We start from the raw sequence: 27,694 nt of genomic DNA, 5'->3' as shown, positions 1-27,694 counted from the left end.
AGTCGGCAACTCGAAGTGGATGAAACGAGACGAGCATTGTAATTGTATTAAAAAATAATTACTTTATAAATGGGAAATTGCGGAAAAATATTGCATTGTCTTTGGCCTTTGCTGGGGATTCAATTATCGAACCATAGCGCACAAATATCGAGGATTGTACAGTATACAGTGCATATGTATGGCTGTATGCTTATTAATCCTTGCTTAAAAGGCTTCACTCTACTGTCGGCCATTGTAATGCCGGCTGTATATTTATTTAAGCTGGCTTAAAGCCGTTGAATCGGCTTTTTTCATTTGATTCTACTAGGTGGGTAGATTTCCCTCACAGGAGGCGGACTATCCAGCTCAAGCCTTGGAGCTTCAGCTCATTTTTAAAGCGATCTGTGTATCCCATTTGAATTCCATTAAAAGAGGCTCCTAGTAAAGGGAAGTTGGCGGTAGCCCGCTGAGCAAAAGTTTCTATTCGCCACAACAAAAATAAGTTGATTTAATAAATTATGATGTGTGGGAGTGTGTGTGTGTGACGCTAATGACAGCCTCTGAAGGAGCCGCACAATATCATTATAAGCCAAAACTAAATCAACAGCAACTAGAGCACACGCCAACAACAACAACAACAACAACAACAACAGCAACTGCCAAAGAGCTAAGAGCAGCAGGAGGGGACAGAGAGTGGGACCTAATAGCAGATGCTGAGGCAGGAGCCACTAATTGACTTTAATTATTTTGTTGTACTAAATGTCTTGTTTACACAAGGAATAGAGAGGAAGAGATACATATAGAGAGAGAGGAATGGAGAGAGGGAGAGAGAGGGAGAGAGAGGGGGAGGATTGCACTGGTGGGCGATACACTGACAATTCGAAGTCACTTGTTCTTCCTTGCAAGGCAAATGAACAGCAACAAAAATAATGTTAGGAATCTTTTACCATGGCACTCGACTTTGAGATACCTCTTACTTATATGCTGTAATTAAATAAATGATCCAAAAGAAGAGATATAGAGTGCAAGACACATTGATACTTGGATACTTTGTTTAGTAATTTAATTATAGCTACAATATTCACGAGAGACCCTTGTTGGGTATTGTTTCGTTGATTTGTCCAAAATTAATACCTACTAATTGTTTAAATCTTGACCTACAATTGTGGATACCACAGATTGCTCTAGGAAAACTACGTGTTAGTTTTAGCTATTAAACCCATACAAATATAATAATCCCCTTCTCCCCCAGATTACTGGGTGTAATGACAGCTAACAGATGGTGTACAAAAGATAGAGAAGTGGAGGGAGCCAAAGAGAGGTCTGTGTGTAGTTAGGAGGACTAAGTCAAAGTTAGTTAAAAGCCAAGTGCACACATGTGGGCTTCCTTGCTTGGTGGCATGCAACTGCTCCCCAACTGCCAGGCTCCAAGCGGTGGAACTTTCATTAAAGTTGAATTTGTGTCAGTTGTGTGTCTGCAACTGCGGCTGCATCGTGTGGATGCTTGTGGGATCGGCGACAAGGATAAGCGAGCAAGGACAACCTGCCATATAGAAGATGCTGGTGGAAGGCCCTTTAAAGATTGCCGGAATATATCTGCGAGAGTTCATGATTCTCCCATGGCTTCTCTACGGTTCAGTCAGGGGATAAAAAAGGCAAGTCAGGGCTCAATTTCGATTGAAGAGCGGAAACAATTTTAGTCCACAGGAGCAGTTGTCGGACCAGAGTCCTCCCTGAGGTAATATCACCTGAAAGTCGAAACTTGGCTGCAGGCATTGGCCGCTGACATTCCCGCCTCCCAAACAGCCATTGCTTCCTGTTTGTGTTTTGTTGTTTACTCAGCAACAGTACGACCTGCAATTTGGCTTACAGTTGGTCCTTCGTGGAGCTGGAGACTCCCCTCCCTCCTTCGGTTCTCCTGTCACCAGTCGCAAGACGCCAGGCAACGACAAATGAAAGCAATTCATTGGGCGCGCGGCTTAAACTTGTCGCTGAAAGTGCACAACTGCGGTTCTCTGCGGGGGTGGAGAGGGGACCAGGGAAAGTTCCGGGTCCTGCTCCGGCTCGGTCCGTGCTCACCTCCTGCTGCGGATAAAGTTTTCCGCGCTTCCCGTCGAAAGGAGTTGCGTTTTAAGTTGCAATTAAGCGTCAGCGCTGTTTGCTTCGACTCTTCTTCCAGACCCGCTCCACTCCGCCTCCACCTGCCGAGACCACGAGAGTCCAATGAATTCATTGTGGTTTCATCCAGGTCGGCCTTATGAAAATATACTATCTGCCTGGAGTATAGCTAATGAATACCGATAATGAATGGCTACAGAATACGGAGAAGCAGTACTTCGGTGCGGCAAAGTTTATTGAAGAAAGACGCATATCGTTGGGTTATCTTTGGACTGGGAGAACTTTCGTGTTGATCAATAATGTGTGTCGGGAAGGTGCCTTAAAACTTCTCAAACTCTCGGGAAACTCTTATCGGTGCCTTAAGATCTACATTTGGAATACTCTACACAACTATGTATATTACATTTTGGCATTTTTATTTGGCAGCTGAAAAGCGTGCTTCACGTTTTTGTTGCTCAGCTCAAAAGTTTCTACAAGTCTGTTTCCGACACCGACCACCGACCAAAATATGCATTTCCAGAGAGATCTTTTGTTTTAAAATGTGTTTACTGTGTGTAGGAAATATGAAAAAATCCTGGCATCAGCCCACTTTTTCGTTTCGACCCTCAACTGACTGTTTTCAGAATCGCTGGCATGGATGTGCTATAACTAATCACTTACGCGATTCGTATAACTGAGCTAAACTCTTCATATTAATATTAATTACTAAAAGTAGTTCCGAAGAGTTCAAATAATCCGACCCAAAAAACCCAAAAGCCAAGAAATAATTAGATCTACAGAGGATCTACAGATCTACGGGAGGAGCAATGGAGTAATTCTAATACCCATTGTTCAGCCAGCGCTACAGAGCCCCGAGTATTTACACAATAAAACTCTCAGATTCTCTTAAAATATTTTTTATTATTTAACATAAACATACGTTTCGGATTACTCATAAATTTGTACACATAAATTAAAGAACTAAGGGTCGCAAAGAAAATGGGTCGCACAATTGCGATGAAAATGAACCTGGCCGCAAATTGTGGATAAACATTTTCAGCATTCGAGTCGGTGCTTGGCGGAGGGGTGCAGTGATTCGGGTTCCGTTTATTGGATGATTGGAGTGGGGTGGAATGGAGTAGCGCCTAGACTGGGCGTGCCTGAGTGGATGGATCGGGGTCCCTGCGGCCGGGGACCGAGAGGGTGCGATTGATTGCAGCGTAAATTGTTAAAATGTCATCACAGTCATATGAAATTGGAGCGAGTGAGAGCGTTGCTGGCCGTCAGAGTCACGCGTACAGTTCCGATGTGGTGCTGGTGGATCCGACCTGCAGCTCGTCCCCCGCGGATGTGGTCGTGTCCGGAGTAGTTGTGGTGGTGGCTGTGGCTGGGGCTGCTGTCGTCGGTGCGGTGGCCGCTACGCTCGCGATCAGTTCCATGCCGAGGCCGTGGGGGAGGTGGACGTTGGGTGGAAGCTGCGACATCTGCAATTGGATTTGGTTCTGCAGCTGCTGCCGCTGCAGCTGCATGGCCAAGAAGCTGGCCAGATTGGCCGTCAGCTTTGCCTTGTGGTTCTCGACCCGCCGGATGTTCCTCACTAGCCGATTGTAGACCAGGGGCTTCACGTCGATGGCCCACAAGAAGTCCAGGTGGTTGAAGCGCTCCATGGGCACCAGGTACTTGTCGATCACGTTGGGCAGCTCCCTGGCCAGGCGGTCCACCCCTGTGGTGGACACCAGCAGGTCGTTCACCGAGTAGTACAGGGCCACTGGAACCTTCACCCTCGACAGGTCGTAGTCCGGCGGCGTGATCCGGTTGTACTCCAACTGGTTCCGCAGGTAGCCCCGGTCGAACTTGCGGAAGTGCCCGGACTTCATCAGCTGGCCAAAGTGCTCCAGCTGCTTGATGGAGGCGCCCGAGGGCGTGTGGCTCAGCATCACGGGTAGCATGGTCTGCGGGAGTAGATGGAGAAAGAAGGGGGCGATGCAGTTTCAAATTCCACAAAACAGTGTCCAACCCCATTCAACATTCAGAATCGACCCCACACACCTGTCCCAAACACAATGCTACACGGCCTAGACCATGTTAGCCATGGCAGTACAGGCGGTTGCGATGGGATGTGTTCTCGGTTCATGTCGGGCCAGAGAATCGCGCCTAATTTGCATGCATTGTCGCTTGTTGTCGGGTCTCCAGCTTCCAGAGCCGGTTAATTATGCCAATTGCCAGCAACGCCAGCGAAAACAACAACGCCCCGCTCTGGCGGGGTCGGGGGCGTGGGCGGTCACTGACATAATAGATAATGACACCCCTTCAATGGCATATTCCGGGTCAGGGAAACCCGCCCATATTCACCCACACATAATGCTCGAATGATGTTCGATTTCAGCCCCACACACCCTGCCCTCTGTGGGGCATAATTTCAAATCTGCGGGCGTTTAACTTGCGGTCGATTAACGGCCAAGTTTTGCCGGGGAGTGGGGTATATTTAATGCAAACATCGTGGCCGCACGGGGGATTAAGATAGTGGCATGTACTAGGTGCGACCTAAGCGTAAATGCATGCAGCAGTTGTTGTTTTTGTCTATTTTGCGTTTGGTTTAAATGAAATGGAAACACAATAAAGGAAATCGTGTTACTGTTCAAATTAGATGGAGCAAGATCTACAAATAGTGCCACAAGTCATGGAAATACAATGTAATGGCTGTGAATTGGATTATTAGTGAACAAGTAAATGACTATGTAGTCTGTTACTAAGCTTGTATTTGCTCTTCACCCTCGAATGCGATGTCTTCTGAAAACTCACCCAGATGCTCCACTAACAATGCTCATGAGCCATGAGCCGCGCCCCACACCGACGCCCACTCAAACTATCAAAATCGAACGACAATCGAACTGGGGCGAGTTAATTAAGTGCCAACTTAATGAAGACAATCCCCCGGAATGCCAGCGGTCGTCCAATCCGGGACCAAATCGATGCCTCTCATCGCCGCGTGGGGAGTCCCGTGAAAATGTTGCGGACACACAGCAGGAAACCTGATGATTCCCGGCTCCCTCCGTCGCCGACCCAGGCACTCACTTTGTTCAGCTGCTCCGAGTTGTAGCCGGCCACCAGAAATAGGATATTGGAGCAGACGTCCTGCGTCATGGCATTGTCGTGGCAAACAACCTGGCTGTGGTCCACCAGGAATTTTGTGTTTGGCATGAACTCTGTGATGCGCAGCATTCGTGTGGCGGCCTGGCCGAAAACAGAAGAGTAAGAGCGGAGAAATGGAAATTGCGAACGAGCCGGCGAGCGATGCGCACTTACTGTTAGAAAGTCCAGAAACAGAACCAGGGTCCGGAAGAGGGGACTCTTCATGTCGTGGATGTAGGCGATGGGGGCTAGGGCGTGCATCGAGGTGATTTTCTGCGTGTACGAGGGCTGCTCCGAGCAGAGCACCCAGAAGATGGCCGTGCCCTGGGAGTGGCCGACGTAGTGCAGCTGCTCGTAGCCCGTCTTGCTGAGGATGTAGTCGATGTTCGCCGGCAGATCGTACTTTCCCATCTCGTGGAAGGTGAAGTCCCAGAACTCCTGGTAGTCGCTGTTAAGGCTGGTGTGGTTCTTCGAGTAGCGGTTGCCTCGTGAGTTGCCCATCCAGACGTCGTAGCCCAAGTCGGAGAGCATGTAACCTGGATGGGAGGAACAATTAGTTATTCCAAATGGGATATAAAATGAGCATCTTAGGATCCTAGTTCACTCACCCAATCCCGACTTGGGGCCCATCAGTACCCACGTAGCCGAAGTGTCCAGTATGCCGTGCATCAGCAGCACTGGCTGGGCGCCTTTCTTTGGGATGCGGTGCATTTCCAGGATGTAGCCATCCTTCGTCACCACTGTGTGTGTCTCCGATGGATAGCCATATTTGCGTATTAATTTGGGCTGACCGGATAGAAAAAACGAGATGGAAAGGTGTTAGAAGTGCAAATCATGGCAGTGTGAAATTGAGTTGCCCCAGTCCAGGTTCTGCACCTGCCCTTTCCGCTGGCTGTCCGTCTTTCTCCTTCTCCTCTCTGCAGCTCCCATTTGCATAGCTTGGTGGAAAGCAGTCACCTGTTCGAGTCCCGAGCCCCGAGCACCAGCATCGGCGTGGTATCCGTCTGGCTCTAACCACAGTCATTTTCAGCTAATGAATTTTAATTTGCGGCATCAACAAGTTAATAAAGTCCCAGCCAGGGGTGAGACTGAGAGGCTGGCAAGGTGCGGGCCGTGGCCGAACCACTGGGAAGTTCCGCAGTGCAGAGTTGATTGAAATATCTTGATCTCTTGCTTTCAGGGGTTCCAGCACCCTGGCAAAATGGTTTGGATATGAATGGCCTCAACTATTTTAATTGTCCGCTATGACGGAGCTGCCCGAGCCATATAGAATTTCTTTATTGATGGCGATCTTGGGGGGATCTGATGCGAAGCAAAGTCACACCAGCTAGGGGCTGTCCGTTTCCTCGGGTCACTCTATAAGTCCCGCTCCATAGCTCAACCTAGTCACGTATCACGCATACGCACTGTATGACAGCATATTTTTCTTCCTGCTCGCGTAGATTTATAGATTTCCGAGAAAGCCGTGATATTTTTGATAAGTTCGGCTCTTTGGGAGGTTTCTTATGTAAGTGGCGCGGGTAGTAGGTGGCCGAGAGAAAAACTTATAACACAATTGTTAAAATTAAGCCGTAAACACGCGATTACACAAATGTACAAAGAAACAAAAACAATTGAATGAAAACCGAAATACTGGAAAGAGACTCTCTGGGAGCTGCCTGGAATTTTAATTAACCTTGGCAGCGAATGACCAGCAGCAACAGCGGCAGCAGCAGCAACAACAAAATAATACACGTATAAGCAATGCAATTGGCCAACTGACTTGCCGGCTGGTTGGACAACACGAGGAAGTGGTACCCAAAGTAAGCCAGTGAAATACTTTTCCTACTCTTTCGGTTTTGTTTTGGTTCGAGTGGATTTTGGCAAATGTTTAGGCATAAATTAGGCTTCTTTTGTTTCTTTTTCGGCAGTTTCCTTGGCTCTGGTCTTATATAACTTCTTTGTTCGAATAGGAGCTCAAAAAGAATGAGCGCGCGAACGAAGTGTGAAGAAGCGGCCGCAGAAAGCGGCTTGGACAAGCCCCAAAAAATTGCAACAGCTGTTGGGGCTGTCGCTGCTATCGCTGTGGCCCGGTGAGGTTTTGTTTTTCTTGGCTTGACACACTTTGCGCAGCAGCTGGCAAATATTGGAGAGCCCAAGAGCCGGGGAAGCGTTGCACAGATGCGCAAAGTGCAGCAAAATGCCACCACCAGGGGTCTCACCGGGCTGTCAGTGTTGGGAAACCGCGAAAAGTTTGGAAACCTCTGCGGTAATGGAACGTTAAGCAATGCCTTTATCACTTGTCAGGGAATTGCCTTTATAGTTTTCTTTATATTTTAAGCCCTGCAATTAGCAGAAATCAAATTGATTGCGGCCTAGAAATGGCTGCGATTATAAAGTCCAATTTAGCCAAGGCTCAACGGTGGGGCACGCACACACTCACAGGCTTTGCAGTGCTTTTGTGAACAAAAAAATGCTTTTGTATGTGTGCCGGCCACTGTTGTACGAGTGTACGTGAGCGGCAGCGCAGCAGCAGAGCACTCGAGATAGGGCTAGGGTACATATTTGCTCTAGGAATTCGATTACTCGATTGTTTGATGATCAACGAGTCGATAAAAAACTTAAGTCCACTCAGAAATATCGTATTTAAATAGTTTGTACAAAACACTGATAAAACAAAGAAAAAAGAAGACGAACAAATACCCACTGCCATTGCTCAAATATGAAAATGTTTGTTTTAACGCCAATTTAAACATAAGGCAAACACAGCACAACACAACACACAGTACTCGTAAATAAATCAAGCAAATTGCGAGGCAAAAACGGGCTCGTAAAGGTTGGAAAACCATAATTAAATACCAAATACCAAACCCCAGAGAAATAGAGAGATAGGCATACTCGTACGTCGGACCCTGCGGTCTGCGACTTGGACCAATGTGAAAATAAAAATGAATTGCGGCTGTCAGTTGATTTTCGGTCTCGTTTCTCATTTTGCCGTCTGACCGCAATACGAGTATGTTTTTCGTACGGTGTGTGCTTACTGTTTCACTAACTGAACTTTTTCGTTTGGCTCACAGCCACAGAAACTTCATTAGCACCTACACCGTGCGGCACAGCACCGACTCGCATCCCGATTACCATAATGCTCATCATGACCTACTAATTTGGTGTTTGGCTGCCGATGGTTTGTGTCCACGCTAATTGGCAATGGAGCTTGTGTGAGTATCCACAGTGAGCATTGCCTATATGCCACAAGATCAGTTCTGGGAATACCTGGAATCAGCTTTTTTAATCCAATTTGTTAGTCAATTTATAGATTCAAGAATTGAAAGATCATCCCAGTAAACTATATCAAACAGCATCAATGCGAGGGTGTCGAGCTTTATTAATTTATTGGGCGTCTTACGTGGATCTACAACCTTCGTCGTACCGAATCTGACAAACAATTACGCATAGAGTCTTGAGCATATATGTATATTTGAAAGGTAGGATGTTCATAGGTGCTAAATGTGTTAATGAATCTTCTGTCATTTCTATCGAAACACTATTCGGAGCTCATCTTTCCCCAATAATCAGTCTGAGACCTCACATCCACTTGCCCGAGATACCAGTAGACTGCTGTACTTACACAAGGTTGCACTTAGCCGACATGTACTGTATGTGTCGTGTTGCATGGGCCTTTGGGCGTGGATTTGCTTGAATGTTTTTTTTCCGCTGTGTATCTTTCGTTTAAAATATCGATGCAAATTTTAAGTGTCAACGTCTGTTTTTCTGGCTTTTTTTAGTGGCTTTACGGCGTGCCTTTGATTCATTTGCATAAAACACTTTTGCTCGTCGAGCTTGAGGGCGCTTGTCAGCGCCTTCGATTCCGGGGGAGGCCAGACCAGAGCCAGAAACCACTTTTGCTTTCGTTGGATGGATAGGTGGATGGATTTCGGAGTCCATCTCTTGTCTTGGATTGGGTTGTCTTGTGCACATCGCTCATTTTGTAACTGACCTTGATATTGACTTCTCTCTGGTTGTCTTTTAACACTGTCATTATGAGAGTGGGTTCGAAGCGTCTCGATGGCCAACCAGTTTTCCCCTCCAATTTGGTGTCAAGTCTTTTGCTGGATCTTTTATGTACCTCCGACTCTCTTGTCTCAAAGATGTATTTCTGATTGGTGTTGGCCGCTCGTTGACTTCGTTTTGCCGCCTGACATCATTTTAATGACATCGAAATATAGGAGGTTAATCACATTTGAACTTTTCCTTTAAGATGCCGATCAGTTGGAGCCCTGCCTTATGGCATATGCAAATCTGTTGAATCTGCATTCTAGCAACAACAAACAAAGCATTTTGCAACAAAAGAAAAACTGATTGATTTCGATTTGCAAATGATAGTTTGAACTTCGCTTTTTATTTGCATTGTCGAATAGATCACCAACTCATTAGCCCACAACATTGTTGATGGATGTAAATGCTCACTAAAGAAGGGTTTAAGCCCCTTCTGTATACTTTTTCGATGGGAGTTACCCATCAATACCTTCGCTTTGAAATCAGCCTAAGCGACATCGAATGGCAGGCCCTTGGCATGTCGGGCCAAGACAGAAAAACAACGCGGAAACCTTTATATTCAAATTAAGGCAAAACGAAAATGTTTTCCTTTGCCAAAACAAAGGAGGAAAAGCCAGATCCATGCCGAGCCAAATGACAAACCATTTCCTGATTGTGGCCAGCCCAGAGTCTTTCTTCGGTGACATCTGGGGGAAGCCAGCGACGGAGACTGCTAACCCATATTTCAAAGTCAGTCAGGCGGCAAAGGCTTGGACGTGGAGGTGGACGTGGACCTGGACGTGGACAGGTTAGCCTAATTGCTGGCTGATGATTGTGTAGCGTTGACAATTTCAATTTGTTACTGCGGGCCATGAAAGGTGTCTCCCGACATACACAATGTGAACCTGGCCATCTCCCTCGCCCTCGCCCAGTGATTATGCAATTGGCAACGTGCTGAAATTGCCCCTCGGCAAAAGCCCCGTGCTTTATTCGAACTCCGACGTGATTACAGTGCAGACACGCGCCCGTGGACGCGTTTGTAAGCCCAGCAATGACTTTGCATAAGATCCATTTGGCCGTATCCGAGGTACGGGTGTACCGACAGTTCGGTGACAATAGTTTTGGGTCTGCATAACAACAACGAACCACAAATCACAAATCACAAATCACCAATCACGTAGATCCCATAAAATCGTTACGTTATCATTTCTCTGCACACACCCGTACGGAGTGAATACACTTGCTAATAATACTCGGACGAGTACGGTTCCCGCGGCTTTGGTTTATTGGCTCTATTCATTTTCGCCTATCTGTTTGTTGACCCCACCCTGAAGACGCCTAAAGACCAGCTATTGGGTAATCTTCGGCGTTGTTTGCCCTCTGATATTTGGCTGGCAAAATCGCCTGCCACTTGCAGCTGTGAGAGTTTCTCAAGTGCTTTCTGTGCTCATTGGACTCCAGGTTTCTTTGAATGCAAATCGGTTAACCTTGGGAAATGTCGAGGAGCTGGGGAGCCCCCAAGAAGATCGCTGCTAGCCGGCCCCCAGGCTTCCATGTGAACGAAGACTTTGTGGAGCACGTGAATGAGCTCAAGGTCAGTGCGGCCACCAGTTGCTCATTGAATCTAGCTCACTAGCACTCGATGGACTTGGAGGTTACATTTCAGTTTTGTAACTACATATTCCCATACGTGAGCGAAAATTCAATCACAAAATTGATTATCCCAGCCCTATTTTCACCATCTATGTGCGTATGCAAATCCAAAAAAACTTAATGGCCTATTTCCGCCCGTAAATAACATCCTAATTGCTTCCAATTCCTGCCGAAACAGGCCTGTAAGCTGCGCACACTATCCGCTCCATAAAAGGTCACCACAGTTCACGGGATTACCTCTCCCTTTGCTGCACTGGAACTGCAGCAGATCATGTGAGCCCAGCAATATAGGGGGCCGTGGCCGTGGCCCTTTGTCGGACCCCTCCGCGCTTCACGTGCGTTTGAGTGTGGAAAGTCAACGAACCCCGAGAACGGAAACTTTCTTTCGACGGGGGGCAGTGTAAATTTATTTGACATAGAAAAATTGTCCAGCCAAAATAAATAAAAGCAAGTAAAAGCAACGAACGATGAAATGCCGAAGAAAAAAAAAACAACGAATACGAAAACAAAGCCAAAGAAAACCAGACCAAAAACAAATGTCAAGGGTAGAGAGGAGGTGCGTGATGGAAGTCGGCCGGAGAGGCCTACGAAAACTATGGACTGTTGGATATGTATATGGATTGTTCCCGCCAACTTACCGTTATGAGGGATGCGTCCTCGAGCACGTCGGACTTGAGGTTCCTGCCCCCGCCGGCCAGGTTCGCGTTGCTCGACAGCAGCACCGAGTTGAGGAGGTTCTTGAAGCTCATCGAGCTGTAGCTGAAGGGCGAGAGGAGGGTGAAGGCACCGGCCCTACCGCAGACCTGCAGGGCCACCAGGCAGTGCAAGAGCAGGGCCACCAGCAGGCGGCCGCAAGCAAAGTCGCTTGCCCGCATCGCAGAGGCGGAGGGGTTCCAGTGGCACTCGCGGATCGAAGATGCAAAAAGCACTCACTCTCACAGTCACAGTCACAGTCAACTCGCAACGCACACTCGCGCTCAGACACTCAGATACTCAGACACGAAATGGGGCAAATTAGCTAATGCTGCACCGGGGCTTGCACCTAAGCGTAACGGTTACGTCGCGACTATTGCTGGCTCTCTCCCGCTTTCGACACAGATCGACTTGGTGGCAGTTACGTGTTTGTGTCTGGCCACTGGGGTCTTAGTCTGGTTATCCTTTTGGCTGATCCAATCCCGGGCAATTTCGAACTAAAGCACAGTTTTCACTGCTTATTATTAGGTATTCCGGAGCCGGGTGCGTCTCACTATTGAACGTCTTATGGAGTATTGTTTATCAGTTGAACGGAGCTTGCCCACCAAATGGGAGTTGCTTGTGTGCCCATAGGTCTACTCTCCGCAAAACAGCACTAGCTTCAACTACACTTTTTGTCTAATTTCGCTCCGAATAACTGATAACTGTTTCGGCTTCTTTGACACACCACAAAATAAATAGAGCCTCCAGCTGAAGCTATTCATCCGTTTTAGCCTGGGGCATGAGGAGAAAAATAAAACACGATACGATACGACGATACGACGATAGGCGGTACGCGATACGCGTTGAATGCAGGGACCAGACTCAACAAAAACTTACGGCGAGCGCTATAGGTGCGTTCACGACGATCATTTGCTTGCTTTTGCCGTGCCAGGTCTCTCTCCCGTTGCCCACATCGCCTTTTCAATTTTTTAAAATACCCGACGCTGCAACTGTTGCTCCGTCGGCTCTCACGTAGCTGGAATCAACTGAAGTTTGGCCTTACCTCATTTTAGCCCACCTTGCATGCCGGCGAACTTGTTTGAGCCGCACCACCGACTGTGGATTGCCTTTACTTGTGGAAGGTAAATATTTGTATTGCATGTTGATATATTGATATGCATATACTCGTAGTACTTGTATTGTAAGTTTATAGCACTAGGAAGGAGGGTAGTAAAATGGTAAGCCCGATAGAAATAGTGTGGATCGTGGGACTGACTGGGCGAGGGATCTGGCTAGAGACATATGCAGACAAAGGGTTGAAGCAATACACCATTGGGCATATTCCACTTTCAGAAATGGAATACTTTTGATCGAAACTCTTTCTTGAGCAGTCCACCTGTCTCCGTAGTGCCGATTTCCCAGCCCCAGCCCCAGCTCCAGCTCCCCCTCCCACTACTCTGCACACAGTTGCTGGCGCGTGCCCAACTAGTTTCTTGCTTAAGTCTTTCGTGTCGTTTCATTTCGTTTCGATCTGAAACGAGCCGGGTTGGATTGGACATGTCTGTAGGTTCGATTCGCTTAACCGTTAGGGGATAGATCGCTTCGGTTTGGCTCGGTTCGGTTCGGCTGTGGGGGAGCCAGCTGCCTCCGACGCAGCGCCCTGTCCCTGGCGCCGCTTGGTGGCTGTTGAAATGTTTGGCCCGGCAGCCGGTTACGTCTGCAATTGGCTCAAACGAAACTGCAAGCCAAATTATGCATAATTTTTCTTTGCGCCACGCCTCGCTGAAGTTTTGGGAGTTGCACTCTCCACCCATATCCCATGTCCCACGTTCCATATCCCAATTTTCACAAGCCCGCACTCCCCCGAGCATGGGATCACCCTTCCGTCTATTACTGCGATTATCTCTGATTGCCAGCGCACTGGAGGCCTGCCATCTGCATCTTCCGATTGTGGGTATTGTGTCGCTTAGTCTCAATCACTGAGTTCCCAGCAGCTCTCACAATGGGCTCTTCCCGCCTGTCTTTTATTTCTTGCCTCAGTGGTTAGCCTTGGCCCGGCCAATTTGCTGGGAACAGGCACAGGCCTCAATGACAACCGTACCCACATTAATCATAAATTCAATCACCATTTTTACATGCATTCTTGCCCCATCGGGACAGTGAGCAAAGTTCAAGAGACAAGATACAATATTGGGCTGAAGCCTCGAAGAAGCGAACGCGAAATTTCGAATACCCTTGAAAGCAAACCCAAGCCATAAAATGTGGACTGCCTGACAACAGACTGCTGGTATAATTCCACAGCTTCCTACGATATACTTTGGCAATTACATTAATTCGAAGATGAAGCTCGAAAAAATAGTCCCACATGCCGGGAAACATCCTATAGGAGACTCAATGAAGCAAAGATCGGTTGGGGCCTGAGCTGCTGCTGAGCTTTGCTGAATTGGTAATCGATTTACGATCGATGCTTTATGTCTCCCGCTGATGACAATACTCATAAAATCTGGGCACTGGCCAAGGCCAAAATGTCTTGGCCACATCTCAAGGCGAGCAAATGCATTGGAATTCCATTAAAAACAACAGAATTGCAACTGAATTCGACTTGCACTTGGAAGAATGTCATGAACACGTGCCACATGCAATCACATGTGGCTGCGGCTGGGGCTGGGGCTGGGGCAGGGGCATGGCCATCCACTTCTTTACCCGACGTCCGGCATCTGTGAATTGCTGCTGCTTTGGGTTTTCTTTGTTTTACTCTGCTTTTGACGAATGCAATTATCTGCATCGTTTTCTGGCTTCGTACAGATTCCTACCACTTCTTACGAGCACTAGTATGTGTTGCAGTTTTTGGCAGCGAAAATTGGCCAATTACATCTCCAACAATTGCTGCAACAACAAGGCACAAGCCAACAGCTTAACCCTTTAAAGACTCGAACTAGTTAAATATAATTAGTCAAAAATTTTAAATAGTATAAAGTAGGGTAGAGATTGGTCAAATTGGAGGACATTTTCTGATTTGTAGCTTACTTATCTGTTGTTGAAACTGATCTGGAAGGAAAATTATAAAACAGTATTCTTTTCTACGACGCTTCTTCAACGAAACCGCCAAGACGACAATCGAGTTGTCTGAATCCACGGAAATAATTCGAAATATGAGCAACAGTTGTTACAGTTGATCGCATGCAATATCTCTTAGCTGAAAATTTGTACGTTGCGTCGTAAGGGGTTAATGCAGCTAATCTGAAGGTCTCAAGGCGCAATGTAATTTCAGTTGTTGCACCTGTCATTGCAGCCGAACGTGAGCGTGACACACTGAACATTCCATGTGGTAAGAGCAGCGTGAAAGAGTCAGAGCTAGTGGAGTGGAGTGCAGTGGAGAGTGCTGGAATGTGGCATATGGGTACATATACCCTGAGTATGTGCCATAAGCCAAGTATTTTGCTAAAGGGCCCAGTTTGGCGGTCATTTCTCTGTCGTCCCTGCCCTCCTCTTCTCTGCGACCTTGCCCGAAGTGTTTGTTGCTGTCTGTGTTTGCTCTCTGGTTGACCCCTTTTCGGGTGGGTGGCTCACCGCACTTCCACATCATCCTTAATTAGCAGTATATTTTATGTACATAAATATGTGTTCCAGCAGATAATAATTTCCACATTTCGCATCGCTCTGAGCTACGTGAAACTGCACGGCAGGCACTTTATTGTTTTGGTGACATTTTAACGGCACTTAACGAATGACCCCGGGTTAAAGAACCATTTTAAATTGACAATTTAGATTGAGAGATTCTTAATAAACTGATGAACGTGTTGGCTATTATGAAATGCATGAAATCGTCTAGTTCTTACTTCCGCAAGGTTCCAGAATGAAGGCGAAAGAACTATGTGGATGTATGATAATCTGTATTCATGCATCGATTAATGTCACATCGATCCGTCCGTCAAAATGTCCATCAGCCTGTCTAGTGTGATCACCTCCACCTCCACCTCTACTTGCCTGAAAGTAGATCCCATTTGCGTCACCCGCTCTTAGCTAAACCTGTAATTTGTCCAATTTGACAACATGCTTCTTTCTTCACCAAATTGGTATCTCCATTATGCATTTGTGGGGGGACCCCTGCCCCGAGACCCGTCCCCAGGATATTCTGCAGGTGGTTGCGCTTTATGGCCATTTTAAGACGCCATCTAATTGCGCCGCCTGTCACATGCCCACGGCCTCGCCCACGCCAGGAGCATCGGGCAGCCGACTGGAACCAAACCACTATAATCAGTGGCGACAGCGCCAATCGCAGGGGCGTTGAACAGCGCCTGACTGGGCGGACTGCGTAACGTGGGGCAGTTGGGAGCGGTTTCTTTCGCTCTTCGGCGCTGATAAGCAGCCCCTGGTACTCTGAGAGACTTCGCGTAGAGCGAGCAGGATTTTTGATTTGGCTGCCGTTACTGTCATCAATATTTGGTAACAAATTCCAATCGCATGGCATTCCAATTCCAATTCCATGCAGGTTGATTGCACCTAGCCATTTGGCAGTTCCAAATTCAGGCGCAGACGCTGTATCAGCGTCTCTTCTCTCCATCGATTCGCCTGGCATTACGTAAGCTCCCAGCCAAGCTGCTACCTCTCTTTCTCCGCATGATTCAGCCGCACACAGCTTTTCAAACTAAGAAAACTCTGCTAATGGCGACATCGTAAGACGTTTTAAGTGTACACTACAAGTGGAAAAGGCTGTGCGAACACCATGTGACGGTGGCCAGAGCCACTCTTTTGATGGTTACTATCTTTCAGCAGTAATAATCTGACCTATTCGTAGGAACTCTGACAGCACTCGACGCAGCATTGCATCCTGTCCCAGGACAGCTGTTCCTCTAGGAGGACACAATACCGGCTTTCTCCGTTCGTCGGGCGTGTAGTCTCTACCACAAAATTGGAAATAATATGGTCCAGAAAAGATAAGATACTAAATACCAGAATGTAGTCTATGAGGAAAATTAGGGAAAATTTGAAAGAATGCTCGAATTCCAGCGTATGATCGTAAATATAGGATTAGCCAAACTTTGTGTACAGATTTGATCTTAAGTTTTGTTAAACTTTAAATTATAGATACCCTTTTCGTTGGTAATCGATTTACAGAGTGTTGTCTAGTCATTAAAACATCACAATTACGCTTTCTTTTTGACTTATCCGAACCTGTCGAACACAGCAGATAAGTTAAAGGATCAGCCAATGGTACATATCATATTTACTGCATATAGTATGTACTATCAGGTATCAGGTATAAATCAACAATCATACGTTGATCTATACCTGATCCAAAAACATAGGATGGTTGAAGGTGTGTGCGTGGACTTAAGACATAAATAAAATCCAAATTCATGTTCGTTTGATGGTTTGTATCATACTCGTAATTGCATAAGTAGGCGTATACTTACTCTATTCCAAATTAATTGGACTGCGGTTAGGGCATCTCTGCTTCGTAGTACTTTCATTTGGCCAAGTCTTGTTTTTTGAGCCAACTTTTGTTGAGTTTTTGGTGTGTGGGTAAAAATGCAGCCAGAAACGAGCCACGGTATGGAGCCATAGTGTCGTTGTTTAGCTGCGCTCCTGTGCAAAAAATAGAAACAGCAACAGCAGGTGGACTTGTCACAACAACCAAAACAACAACAGCAGAAGCAACACCAACACCGATCAAGACCCACTCAAATGCCTCTCCAGATTTGTCATTCGCCAGCAACAACAGCAACAACAACGAAAATAATGGTAAATGTGTCATGGTACCAGGAGCAGCTTTTCGCGCTGGCACTGTGCCTCTTGCCATGGCTGTGGACGTGTTCCTGTTTACATTTCTGGCAATGTTTTGAAACGCGTATAGTACAACTGTATGCAAAAGCCGGTTTCGTTGGGTTTGGGTCTGTCTGGCACAGCTTTGAGGCGCTCAATTGACACATATCCCATCCCAAAAAACTGCTTATCCGTGTCTTCCCCGGCGCTGGTTGCTGGTGACCGCGGCTGTCGCGCTGGTCCCAGGGGACTCGGCTGTTAGTGTCAATGTTTGTGGCGCTAGCTGTGAATTCTAATCAACGTCTTGTTCAATTTGCTTCCATTCGCTGCCGATGACGCGCAGAAAGTTTTGGTTTTGGATGACGGTGATGTGCGAAATGGAAAGGCAAGAAGACGTAATGGGGTCGGTTTCTTCAGTGGTTTAGCTGCTTTTTATTGGGTAGATAGTGAATCTGAAAAACTGCCTTTGTCCAGAGTTCTGGGGAGTCAGACCTGCCCCACACTGTGTAGACTCTCGCGGTGGATGGCGAACGTGTTTCGTGTGGCACAGAAAGCACGCCAGACACGTAACAATTAACAATTAAAAACATTAAAAGCCTCTTATACAACCCAGCAAAAACAACGGGCACTTCACACGCTTTGAACCTCTAGGGTTGATCCCCAACACACCCTTTATGAAATTCGAATCTACTTTTGACACATAACTACGAAAGACCGCATAATAACTGCTATAAAGACGCCAAACGACAGCTAGCACTGACACCGAGAAATAAAGAAATGTTTATTCGACCATTATTTTGACCACCGAAATATCACATAACACAACAAACAGTCTGATCGTAAATAAGAAATTAGTTTTCACTCGTTTTTTATCGGATCTGGAAACAAAATTGCTAGAAACTAGTTCCACATATTTTCCGAGTTTCCGAGCTAGTAAAGAAATAAAGTACCTTCATGCCTCGTATTTTATACGATCTGGAAGTCAAAATATCTGAAACTACCACAGTATTTAACCTGAGCGAGCGCTTGGCCGAAATTATGTTAATTGCACGGATGCAGCCCCTACTTGTATCTGTATCTTTGCATCTGAATCTCTGCATCTGTAGCTCTGGGGGCTGTGCGAATGCAAATTAGCCGCCAGAGCCCAGAGTTTGCCCTGGAGAATGTGTTTTGGTTTCGGTTTGGCATTACCACGCATAAATTTTCTTACGCCTGAACGGCTCCAGCGACCATTTTCCAGCAGGCCCCCAATGGTTGGGGCCTGTGGTTCCCCTCGGCAGGGAAAAGGACGAGTAGCAGGAAACGGCAAATGTTTATGCTGAAATATGCTGAAAGGATACTTTATTGAGCGAGAGGAACCGGCCGGGGGCAGGAGATCAGTTTGTTCAGCCACAAAGTTGCATAATTAATTTGTTTACACAGTTGTACACAAACTCGACGCAATTTTCTGGGGTCGCCGTGTAATGTGCAATGTAAACATGTGCAACATCGCTGGGGGCACGGGCACGGGCACGGGCACAGAACTTAAAGAGCTCCGAATAAAAAGTGAAGCGACGGTTACAGTGAGATAAGAAATGTATCTAAAGGACTGCAGTTAAAAAAAATAATAATATTATTGAATATCATTGCAAAGTGCAGGCGATGTGGTTGGTTGGTTCTATCGAATATTAAATCCTCTTTCCACCGGACTCCTGCCCTAGTCAAAGATTAAGTTATGGTAATTTTCAAAGCCTATTATAACTTTTGGTCGACCCCAAAAAAGGCTTCTTTAACCCTATTAACTGTGTGAGTGTTAATCGTGAATCAATCAAATTATCTTAAACGTCCTAATCGGATTAAAACTAGGTATCTTTGTATTACTTTTCCTGGTTCTCAGTTCCTGCATGAAAGATGGCCACCGTTTTATATTTTCCCGATTAATTTTCCTCACTTTCGCAATAAAAATAATGAAAACTCACTTTAACGTGAATTATTATCCACCTGCCGCCAAATTCTTTTGCCTCTGATTCACTGTCCGACAGCCATCGGGACAGGTCATGCACTTCGCTGAGTGGGGATCCATTCGACACTTCGACAACTGCAATATCATTAACTATATCATCGATAAAATGTCCATTTCCGTCCCATATTTGTTTATATTTGCGCCATTTGCTCTCAGTCGTCCATTGTTGCTGCTGTTTATGCACTTCCGTGCATTCGAGGAAAATGCGGCAGAACCGACAACAGGAATGGCGTCAAATGTTTTACTGCCAGATAAGAAGTTTAATTTATGCGAAAACATGTTTGAGGCTTCTCGCATCTGCTGGCCAGACACCGAATGGGCATATACGGATATAGATAGCGGCGCAGCCGTGATCCCGAATGTGCCGGGCCTTGACCGGACCCGGTCACGCCCCTATATCGCACCCCCGTTGCTATTGACCTTGCAGCGGCGCGAACTTCAAACCCAATCAAATGCGAACGCAAAAAAATTGGCCATAAATTTATCGGGATTCGGTCTTCTGTTTTTGCGGACGTCGATGTGTGTTGTTTTTGCCACTGTCATGTATTTATTTAACGCCATGTTGTGTCTAGACCCTGGCACTGACTGACATTGCGGCCAGGCGGCACTCTCCGATATTTGTAGAGCGATAACTCCTTTTTTATGGTCACCCATTGTCTACAGCAGCACGAGGAGCAAGAGGAGCAGGAGGAGTGGCGCTGGCAAAAGCAGGAGCGGAGCAGATTTTATGCTATGTCTGTCTGGCACTTTCCCAGAAAGCCGCAACCAGCCAAAGCCAACAGCCACAGCCAAAGGAGCGTGCCTCTGCATAAGCAGGCAGGCAATTAAAAGCAAAGATTCCAGACATTTCAGCCATTCCAGCTATTCCAGGGTGAGGGTGCGGGCATCATATCATTAATTAGGTCCTGACGCGTTGATAGTTCCTTCTTTTAAGGTTATTTAACAGTTTTTCCATATCATAGAAACAAATAAAGACACGGGAATGCCGCATTATACAAGAACCATACATGATTATCATCCTTGATTATCAAAAACTGTGAAGAAGAAATAACCTAAGGTTCGTCTGTTGGAACTCCTCGGTTTCGACCACTGTTAATACTAGAGAAACACTCTTTTGAGTCGATAATAGATGATAGGAGGAAATCGAACTTGCTTTGTTACGATCTTAGCAGTAAAGGGTAGGTATTCATGTCCGGCATGTACTGATACTCGTACGTACTCTTCCAAAGGAAGAGGGTTTTCTAGTAAGCAGAAAAGATCCGAAATTCATTACCTTATTAGAGCTAAAGTAGAAGCTGTATAGCTGAAGAGTTGACTGCGTACTTGCCGATGTAAATGGAACTGGTAACTACAGATCGCTACAAAATTGCATAGCATATTTTTGGGTGAAGATTTCATGTATTTCATACTCAATCAGTATATATGCAAAACGGTGGAATTGGCCACAACTAAGTGCTTATTGTGGTATCTACAGAAATATAAGTTTTTATAATGTTATGCTGGTCCGATCTGGCCCAGTCCTGCATATTCATGAAAGAAGGCCATGCTTAAACTGCATGGGTACACCTGCCCAATTTTATATAAAGAATACGGACAACTGATGTGGTTCCTATACTAGTATAATTATATTTAATATTCTCGTAGATAACATACGAATACAATTAAATGGACTAAAAATAAATTGAAAAACTGCACAGTACGCTAACACACCCTACAAGGGGTCACAGGGTAATAACTAGCCCGTACTGCTGGCAGATGCCCGTACTGCGTTGTTTCTGGTCACCCGATCTTTCGGCCACTCAGTCAATCAGTGGCCCGTGGAGAACCGGATGTTCTTCTTGTGCATGCGCCCCTGCTCATGTTGGGCCACGGACTTCTGGTGGTTCAGCGTTTTGCCGCAAGGGTCGCAGAAGTAGGCGCCGTTCGGGGCCCAAGTATTAGCTTTATCCTTCGGGCCGCTGGACGTGCAGGTAGAGAGACCCAGTGGCTTGGGGGCGGCCATCGAGCCGGTGGAAGCGCTGTACATGTGGCGGCCCTCAAAGGGAACCGCCATGTTTCCGTTGTTGTAGCTGGCCAGAACATGCCGGCGATGTCGGGCCCCTGCCATGTGCATGGCCATCTGGGACTCGGAAGTAATGCTCACATCGCACAGCTCGCAGCTCAGCCACTTGCAGTCGGTACGCACCCAGCGGCCACTCGCGTTGTAGTAGCCCGTGCCGTTCGGCCTGGAGAGGTTGCAGGCCACCAGCTGGTGGCGGCGCCCGTGGAAGTGCTGGTAAGCGTGCACCTTCGACGTGAGCTTCAGGTCGCAGAGCTTGCAGTACAAGTCGATAGACCTGGCGCTGGGCAGATCCTGCAGCATTTCCTCCGAAACGCTGCTTTGAGGGCGGCCGTCGAGCATCCGGAATGAGCCCATCCGGCGATCGTGCTCCTTTGAGCAGTAGTGTTCCATGGCGTTGCGCATCGTCCGCATGGTAGTGTGGCACAGGCGGCAGATATTCCAGCGGAACAGTTTCTGCATCTCCGGGGGACAATTTGGATAGAGGGCCTGGTCCCCGGCAGGGTCATCTGAATCGTTGAAGACTGCTGTGCCTGCACGGTAAGGAAATGGACAATGTGAACTGCAAGGCTACGAGTCAGTACTCACCAGGAGCCGGGTTCGGTGACTTCTGATTCCACAGTTTTCCGATCTCCATCTCCTGCTCAAGATTAAGCATCATGTGGCGCTCTCCTTCGTAGCGAGGCGATGAAAGCTGCTGCTTGCGCATATGAGCAAAGGACTTAAAGCCGTTTTTCTGTGCAAACGTGGTTTTGGGCTGTAGAAAACCCTTTTTTGTGCTGTAAAGCTGAGTGGGGGTGACTGGCTTAAAGCCGTTTTTGGGTACTATCCCGCTTCTGAACAATGGCCCGTACATCTTGACAAGGGATGACACAGGGGGATGAGCATCTGCCGGTTGGGGCTGCTTGTGGAAGCCATTGATTGGTTTCCTCGACTGCTGCCCCGGAAGCTGGAGCTGCTCGTTTTGCACGTAGGCCCCGCTGCTGTCGAGGCAAAGTTCGGGAACCTTCCATTTGGCGTGGGCATCCGAGTGCAGCTTCTGGACTGGCTGGTAACCATTCGATCGGCTTGGGATCAGGCCGTTAAGCTTCCTGATACCCACGGCTTTACACTCATTCGGCACGGGCATTTCGCTTCCTGGGGTCGTTGGCACACAATCACCAGTCTCGTCCTGCTGGATCTCCTCAATCTGTAAGGGAGGCGGCTGGTAAGCCGGTACAGGCTCCTGGCACTTATTCAACCACAGCACCGTGTGGAAAAAGGGACTTGACTGCTGTTGGTGCAAGGCCGCCATGAAGTGGGCCTTGATATTCTCGTCCGCCTGATTGGCGGTGGGAGCCTCGTTGAATGAAGAAACTAACGCTGGAATGGTTTCGTTCTGGGGTGCAAACAGCTCGTGAACGCCAGTTTGAACGAACAGTAGTAGAGTCTTGTCGGCGGAGTTTGGGTCGTGCCAGACACCCATTGTGCCCATTGTGCCCCACCCATCAAGGCCGTTGCCATAAGTGGGACAGGGAAGTCGTTCCGTTGGGAACATCAGCCGCAGGAGTTGACACTCTGGATCTCGTCCAAACTCCTCGTAATCTTCTGGAGGAACATTCACATGGAAGTGATAGACGGCCTCCGTGTCCAGGCATCGCACGTCCACCAGGACTGGCACATGACCGGACGGAGTGAGTGGCTTGGTAAGGTGAGCAGCATCTTTGACTATTTTTTTGGCGCATTCTATGGCAAGCACCTCGAGGACCAGGTGCTGGCGATATGGGTTCACGTTGTGCTGCAAGGCCAACATTATCGTGCTGATGCTGTACTCGTAGCTTAGGATTCTTGAGGCGGTACTGGAAACGGCAGCAGTAAGGCGGGAATTGCTTAGGACATACGTAACTTGGTCCGCTTTTTCGTATTTGACGGAATATGTCGCTTTTTCGAGTGCCCTTTTGGTTCGTTGCTTTGCACAGATGATAGAACTCGTTGTTGATGTCGTTGATTCAGAAAGGTGTTTTTCAATAATCTTGGTGCACGACAACTTATATTTTATGTGCTATTCTAATACGAAATGTTGGCAAAACATTAGAATTTGTTGGGAATGGTGTTTTAAAAATGTGTGAACGGTTTCTCCACCAGTCGAAAACTACATTACAAAGCACAATTACTGACAGACCTGACGCCGTGATTGAATTGTCAAAGCTATCAAAAATTGATGTTCGTCTGTTTGCGTGAATGTGTCTAGAAATGAAAGGCACTCCAACAGGGCTGCATTTTAGGGGGGGTATCGGTTGTTTGAGTGTTGGAAAGTCCCTGTCCAATTTGTATTGGCCAACACTCTCGGCGGCGATTGTGATGATAGCGAAGCAATCATTGAAGACGCTAAGCACGTACACGGTACCTGGAACGCAATTACCAACATGGAAGAATGGAATACCCAAATTCCAAGAATGAAATACCCTGAACCATATGCTTGCATAGTTAATGAGCATTTCAGCAGGGAGCTTGCCGATCAAATCCTTCAAGGTCACGACCAACTCCATCGTTACTGTGATTGGATGGAGAAAGAAAGCTGTCCCTAAAGGGTCCTTTTACCACTCATGAAAATTCCAGGGCAGGGCTTTAAATATTCCCGACAAACTTCTGTATACCAGCACACATCCGGAGAGCCCCTTGAATCTGACACACATGTGTATGTGACTGCCGTGGGGTATTAAAATAATGCTTTGCGCGTGATTTGCCATCCTTGCCGGGTATCCTTCGCATCAATTGTCAACGTTTAGCTGGCGGACAAGTTTATCGGCCGAGGCCGCACCTGTGAGGAAGTTTCCACTGGGATGACAACTGCCACTGCCACTTCCACTGCCAACATCAATAACACTAATGGGAAAAGGATAAAGATAAGCATTAAATAACACACGTACGCGCGGCGTTCTGGGGCTTATGGTATGGCCTCCCCAGCGAGTTTTGCCAGCCAGGCCTATAGGTATACCATGTGAGATGTGAATGGGGGCGTGTGGAGACTTCTGGGGTGGGTGATGCGTGGGCCCCAGAGGCATACTCTGTGGGCGGGGCTGCGTACGTGTGGCTGTTAGGCCGACACGTCCCTGTCCCCCCCCTCTGCCACACTGCCTCTCGTCCTCGTCACCGTTCTGTTTGCTCTGCGCATTTTTCACATTTCGCGTTTCCGCTTCCGCTTGTTCGCCATTGTCGTGACAGTTTCTCGCTTTTGCTTTACCATCAGCTCAAAAATACGAAAATGTGCCACACACGTGACCATTTTAAAGACGAACCCACCCCTATTCCCTGCGCTCCTTGCTGCCGTGGACATCATTTCAATTGCAAACTTAATTTAAAAACTGGTGCTTGCGGCGGGTGAAGATGTGTGTATGATGGGTGCAAAATTAATGGAAACGCTGCAGACAGGGAACATGCAAATTTTTGCTGATATGCATTGATTTCCTTTGGTGAATTATTACGATGTAAGACCCTCGAGCCATACAAAATCGTACCTATCCTTCTGGCTGTAAGTTAGATCATGTCAAGGGCTCTGTGCCCTTGATTATGCCGGTCTCCTGAGCTTGAGGCCGCCAAGCCATGGCTGTTGAAAATTTTAGAGATACGAGAAACCCGAAAACGCATCGTCATTATTTGCTGAATTTGGATCAGATCGGGTTATTATTAAAACAGAGTGAAGGAAACCATTTCTCGTGACGGACTCCCGACGTACACGCGCTCTATCCTCTATCCAGAGGATTGAGCGGGAGGGGATACAGCTTATAAGGTTGCCTTTATTTGTGGAGGTTGTTTTTTTTATAAACAGCGCAACGTTTAATAAGTATTTAAGACATGCTGTTGCAATACGAAAGATCCCTGCTGGTCGGTGATCCACGCCCAAGAAGTTGTGTGGTCCAGGAGCCCGTGCTCGTTACCGGAAGTCATGACGTTAAGTTCTGTCTGGTTTTTTTATACCCGATACTCAAAATGAGTATTGGGGTATATTAGATTTGTGGTAAAAGTGGATGTGCGTAACGTCCAGAAGGAATCGTTTCCGACCCCATAAAGTATATATATTCTTGATCAGCATCAATAGCCGAGTCGATTGAGCCCTGTCTGTCTGTCCGTCCGTCCTTCTGTCCGTCTGTCCGTCCCCTTCAGCGCCTAGTGCTCCAAGACTATAAGAGCTAGAGCAACGTTGTTTTGGATCCAGACTTCTGTGATATGTCACTGCTACAAAAATATTTCAAAACTTCGCCCCGCCCACTTCCGCCCCCACAAAGGACGAAAATCTGTGGCATCCACATTTTTAAAGATACGATAAAACCAAAAACGCAGAATCGTAGAGGATGACTATATGTTCTAGAGTGTAAAATCTCAACCAGATCGTATAATTATTATAGCCAGAATCAAGAAAACAATTTCATTCTTTCTCGCTCTGTCTCTCTCTAACACACAGGTTTCATGGTCGGCTTTGCCAATTGCAAAATATGAGTTCAAGGATCTCAGAACCTATAAGAGCCAGAGCAACCAAATTTGGTATCCACACTCCTGTGATATCGGACCTTGACCGTTTCGTGTCCAAATTTCGCCACCCCCCCTTCCGCCCCCGCAAAGGACGAAAATCTGGGGCATCCACAAATCTCAGAGACTATTAAGGCTAGAGTAACCAAATTTGGTATCCGCAATTCTGTTAGATCTCACTATAAAACGTATATCTCAGAATTTCGCCCCACCCCCTTCCGCCCCCACAAAAGACGAAAATCTGTTGCATCCACAATATTGCAGATTCGAGAAAACTAAAAACGCAGAATCATAGATAATGACCATATCTATCAGACTGCTGAATCTGGAACAGATCGGATCATTTTTATACCCAAAAGGAACAAATCAATTTGCAGTGGCTACGCAGCGCCCGACGTCACGCTCAGACTGATTTTCTGTCTCTCTCGCACGCACTCTTTGTCGTGTCGTTCAATATTAGCGGCGTCTGCCGGAGGAGAGCCATACTGACTTAGTATCGGGTATAACTGTAGAGTTGTGGTGTCCGCAGCAACTCACAACGTTCCACCTCGTTAGAGTAAGTATCGGTAGAGGGAGATCCGGCAATGCCATAATTCCACCGCCATATGTACAAACCTCTCGCTGTCGTCTAGGATATTATCCATTTTGTTTATTTTCGTGTTTAATTTTTCATGTTTTTTTCTACTCATTTAAGAAACACTACACCGTGAATAGCTTTATAATAAATGAAAATGAATTTATATTTACATAATATAATTTAATCAAAAAAGACAAAAAGTGTTTCTAAAATGCAAGACTCGACATTATAAACCGATTTGTTTTTAAACCTAACGCGGCTTGGAATGAATCGTTTCGCCACGTAGACATTGACCACTTCTAGCTTAACTAATAGAGAAGACTTTCGCCTGGAATATGCGGCAGTAATCCAGTAACAGTATTCTATATGACTGCCTAGCTTCCGGCGGCACAGAACGTAGGAGCATCGGAAAACAGATGAACTCTTTTCCACACCACCAGCATTTGGTAAAGTTCTAGGCGCGTTTTTTTTAACGTGGTATCCCCAGTAGGCCTACTCCACAGTTCTACAAAATCTCAATTGTGTCCATATGTGTGAATAGAATGCGGCGGATCTGTCATAAAAATTAAAAACAGATAATTGTGTACATTTCGGGGTTTTCTGAGTTAAGCCGTAAACTGATTAATTACCGTGTCCCTCTATCCCTCAGATGCCTTGTGTCGTATGATTCGTGTATCCTGTGTCATCCATAGCTGAACAACTTTCGTGTTGCTTTTCGGTTAGGTTTTCCATCGATCCATCCCTCGATAAATGTTCTACGTATGTATATGAATTCGCCTTCGTATAATGTGTAAGGATTCTCCGAAGTGTATTGGTGTTGCCTGGGTGATTGAGCGAAAGTCTGAATTGTGTCCTGATGTGCATCGCTTTTATCCTAAAAATGAAGAGCAGAAAATTAGGTGTACATTTCAGAATGAAAATTATTTTTTTTGCGGATTTCTGAGGTAAGACACTGAAACTGAACAATTACCAATCGCTGCCTGCCTTGAGACTCGAGCCGTCCCGCCACAGAAGTACTTCTCCTCTGTGGTACCGTACATATGTACGCGTATATGTGTTCAATACGTATGACCCATCCATTGTCTACTGGAACTGGTCGTTTGCATCGTGCTGTCTAAAAAAAGGTCAATTTATCAAAAAAAAAAAAAATATTTACAACCACAAAAATTAAGCTTACATTTGTATGGGTTTTTTTTTCCTTTTTTTTGTTTTTTTTCATTTTTTTTTTTTTTTT

At 46.6% G+C, this 27,694-nt stretch overlaps 3 protein-coding genes and 1 long non-coding RNA gene across 7 annotated transcripts in view; 1 reads left to right on the top strand and 3 right to left on the bottom strand.

Moving 5' to 3' along the window:
- The window catches only part of LOC108163278, a 52,204-nt gene that overhangs the window by 15,847 nt on the left and 8,663 nt on the right, over nt 1-27,694 (top strand). For 2 of the 4 annotated variants that reach the window (XM_033393496.1, XM_033393495.1), the window contains one exon: nt 12,624-12,692. The exons of the other annotated variants lie outside the window; for them this stretch is intronic. In XM_033393496.1, coding sequence (XP_033249387.1) covers nt 12,634-12,692 — 59 coding nt within the window. In that variant the 5' untranslated portion in view covers nt 12,624-12,633. Of the gene's footprint in view, nt 1-12,623; nt 12,693-27,694 lie in introns of those variants that run through there. 4 annotated transcript variants of the gene reach the window in all.
- On the bottom strand, nt 2,978-12,512 carry LOC108163283 (lipase 3). Its single transcript, XM_033393492.1, has 5 exons — nt 11,514-12,512; nt 5,817-5,994; nt 5,383-5,744; nt 5,152-5,310; nt 2,978-4,028 (listed from the first exon to the last, which is right to left on the bottom strand). The coding sequence occupies exons 1-5, from the start codon at nt 11,748-11,750 to the stop codon at nt 3,366-3,368; spliced, it is 1,599 nt and encodes a 532-aa protein (XP_033249383.1). The 5' UTR covers nt 11,751-12,512; the 3' UTR covers nt 2,978-3,365.
- On the bottom strand, nt 20,926-23,556 carry LOC108163284. Its single transcript, XM_017298485.2, has 2 exons — nt 21,966-23,556; nt 20,926-21,910 (listed from the first exon to the last, which is right to left on the bottom strand). The coding sequence occupies exons 1-2, from the start codon at nt 23,167-23,169 to the stop codon at nt 21,126-21,128; spliced, it is 1,989 nt and encodes a 662-aa protein (XP_017153974.2). The 5' UTR covers nt 23,170-23,556; the 3' UTR covers nt 20,926-21,125.
- LOC117188917 lies at nt 26,923-27,659 on the bottom strand. The gene is made up of 4 exons (XR_004472960.1): nt 27,638-27,659; nt 27,431-27,574; nt 27,090-27,334; nt 26,923-27,013 (listed from the first exon to the last, which is right to left on the bottom strand). It is a non-coding gene; the product is annotated as an uncharacterized LOC117188917 (long non-coding RNA).

The sequence above is a fragment of the Drosophila miranda genome, chromosome 4, assembly GCF_003369915.1.
Source record: "Drosophila miranda strain MSH22 chromosome 4, D.miranda_PacBio2.1, whole genome shotgun sequence".
Classification (NCBI taxonomy): domain Eukaryota; kingdom Metazoa; phylum Arthropoda; class Insecta; order Diptera; family Drosophilidae; genus Drosophila; species Drosophila miranda.
This window is presented reverse-complemented; position numbering and strand designations above follow the sequence as displayed.